Source organism: Mus caroli, unplaced genomic scaffold (assembly GCF_978045245.1).
Source record: "Mus caroli unplaced genomic scaffold, Mus_caroli_1 scaffold_20, whole genome shotgun sequence".
Classification (NCBI taxonomy): Eukaryota; Metazoa; Chordata; class Mammalia; order Rodentia; family Muridae; genus Mus; species Mus caroli.
In genome coordinates this window covers 47886809-47889121 of record NW_028227275.1, presented here as the reverse complement: position 1 = coordinate 47889121, position 2313 = coordinate 47886809, and the positions used below count along the sequence as shown (strand labels likewise).

At 36.7% G+C, this 2313-nt stretch overlaps 1 protein-coding gene across 1 annotated transcript; it reads left to right on the top strand.

Annotated features, from left to right (window-relative positions):
* On the top strand, nt 1–930 carry LOC110285595 (olfactory receptor 5B3-like). The gene has a single exon (XM_021151863.1). The coding sequence runs from the start codon at nt 1–3 to the stop codon at nt 928–930; it is 930 nt and encodes a 309-aa protein (XP_021007522.1).
* The last annotated feature ends 1383 nt before the right edge of the window (nt 931–2313 follow it).

Sequence of the window (2313 nt, the reverse complement as noted above, 5' to 3'; positions counted from 1 at the left end):
ATGAGTCTGATGGAGAATAATACCGATGTGACACAATTTCTCCTGCTGGGACTCACTGATGAACCAGGCCTACAGTTTCCCCTTTTCATTACATTTCTCCTCATCTATACCATCACCTTGGTGGGAAATCTGGGGATGATTCTGCTGATTGTCCTGGACTCTCGTCTTCATACTCCTATGTACTTTTTTCTAGGTAATCTGTCCTTGGTTGATTTTTGTTACTCCTCAGCTGTCACACCCACAGTCATGACTGGGCTAATAGGAGAGAAGATCATTTCCTATAATGACTGTGCTGCTCAGATGTTCTTTTTTGTAGCCTTTGCTACAGTGGAAAATTACCTCTTGGCCTCAATGGCCTATGATCGTTATGCAGCAGTGTGCAAGCCCTTGCACTATGCCACCACCATGACTGCAAGTGTGTGCATCTGTCTTTCTATAGGTTCCTATACCTGTGGTTTTCTGAATGCCTCCATCCACATTGGGGACACTTTCAGTCTTTCCTTCTGTAGGTCTAATGTAGTGCATCACTTCTTCTGTGATATTCCAGCAGTCATGGTTCTCTCTTGCTCTGATAGACATGTTAGTGAGCTGGTTCTTGTTTATGTAGTAAGCTTCAATATCTTTTTTGCTCTCTCAGTTATCTGGATATCCTATATATTCATTTTTATTACAATCTGTAAAATGCACTCAAGTTCTGGATATCGAAAAGCTATATCCACTTGTGCCTCACACTTCATTGCGGTATCAATTTTCTATGGGACAATCATATTCATGTACTTGCAGCCCAGCTCCAGTCACTCCATGGACACTGACAAAATTGCCTCTGTGTTCTATACCATGATCATCCCCATGCTGAATCCTCTAGTCTATAGCATGCGGAACAAAGAAGTCAAGAGTGCATTCACAAAAGTTTTGCAGGTGGCAAAATAGCCTGTGATAATTTACTTATAATTTATCAAGATAAATAATACCATTTTCTTCCACATACAGTTAAATTAATAATGAATAATCATATTTCTACAAGTTTATGTTATTGCCATATGGCTAAAAGAAAAATAGTGAATTCTGGACTGTACTTATGAGTTGCTTTTTTTCCCTTGCCTTGTTGACAAAAACCCTATGATGGGTATTTATGTACTCTTTTTATTAGTAACTCCTTAATATAGTATTATTAGTAGTAAAATGTAGACAATATTTAAAAATCAATTGTTACCATGTACCTATGCTTTTGATGTTAGTTGACTGCTACAGAACAACCTTTATATACATTTTTCTATACTAACAAATTTTGAACATTTTCCTCGTGTCAGTGACATTATTTGACTCTTGCTTTGACTGGTCAGTGAAGAATTGTACAGCTTTCTTCTTTTAGCATATGATCAGCAAAAGTGAATACCTTTATAGTAAGAGTTCCCTGACCAGGCCATAGAAGAGTGTTATAATTACATGTGGATAATGTAGGAAGAAGAGATTCATTGGGATGTATGTAAAAGAATATTTTAGATTTCTGAAATCATTTACAACTATATTTCCATGTGAATCCTCACACTGCCTTAAGTCAAAATTTGAATAACTGGAAAATTAAAATAGAACAACAGTTAGCTATGAAATAAAGCTTAATTTGAATTTCACTTCTGCGATGGCTAATAATGATATCAACTGAACACTATATAGTCACCTAAGGGGCTAGGCTTTGGAAAGAGTATCATGGATTCTCATTGTTAGGTTAGTTTCTGTCTGTCCCCATAAAGTATTATCTTTGCTATGTTAATTGAGGTTGGTAGACTTCCTCTCAAAATTGCCAGCACTAGTCATTTTCTGAACTAGAATACTAGACACAATAATATTGATAAATCTAGCCCAGCACCAGAATTCACCTCTCTCTGCTTCCTGCCTTTGGAAATTGGCTCTTCCTTCCTCCTATCTGAACCCCAGGAATTTAACCCAGATTTTTAGGCTTAGAAACAAATACCTTTACCAACTGATGGAGAGTGGAATGTTACCAGCTATCTCCATTTTCTTCTATCATGACTTTCTCTCCATGATTGTGCACACTAAATCTGTGAGCCAAATAAACATGGTCTCCCTTAGAATCCTTTCGTCAGCATATTTATTACAGCAACAGAAAGGTAACTAACAAGCTTTGTGATACGTAATACTGGTTAAGTTGTCTAAGTACATACTTGGAAAAATAGAGTTTAGCTCCTAGAAATACATTGGAGAGACAGAATGATCCTAGAATATGGCACATTGCCTAACACATAATACCTGCTGAATATTCACAAATAATCCTCCTTCTTGTTTTTTACTTGT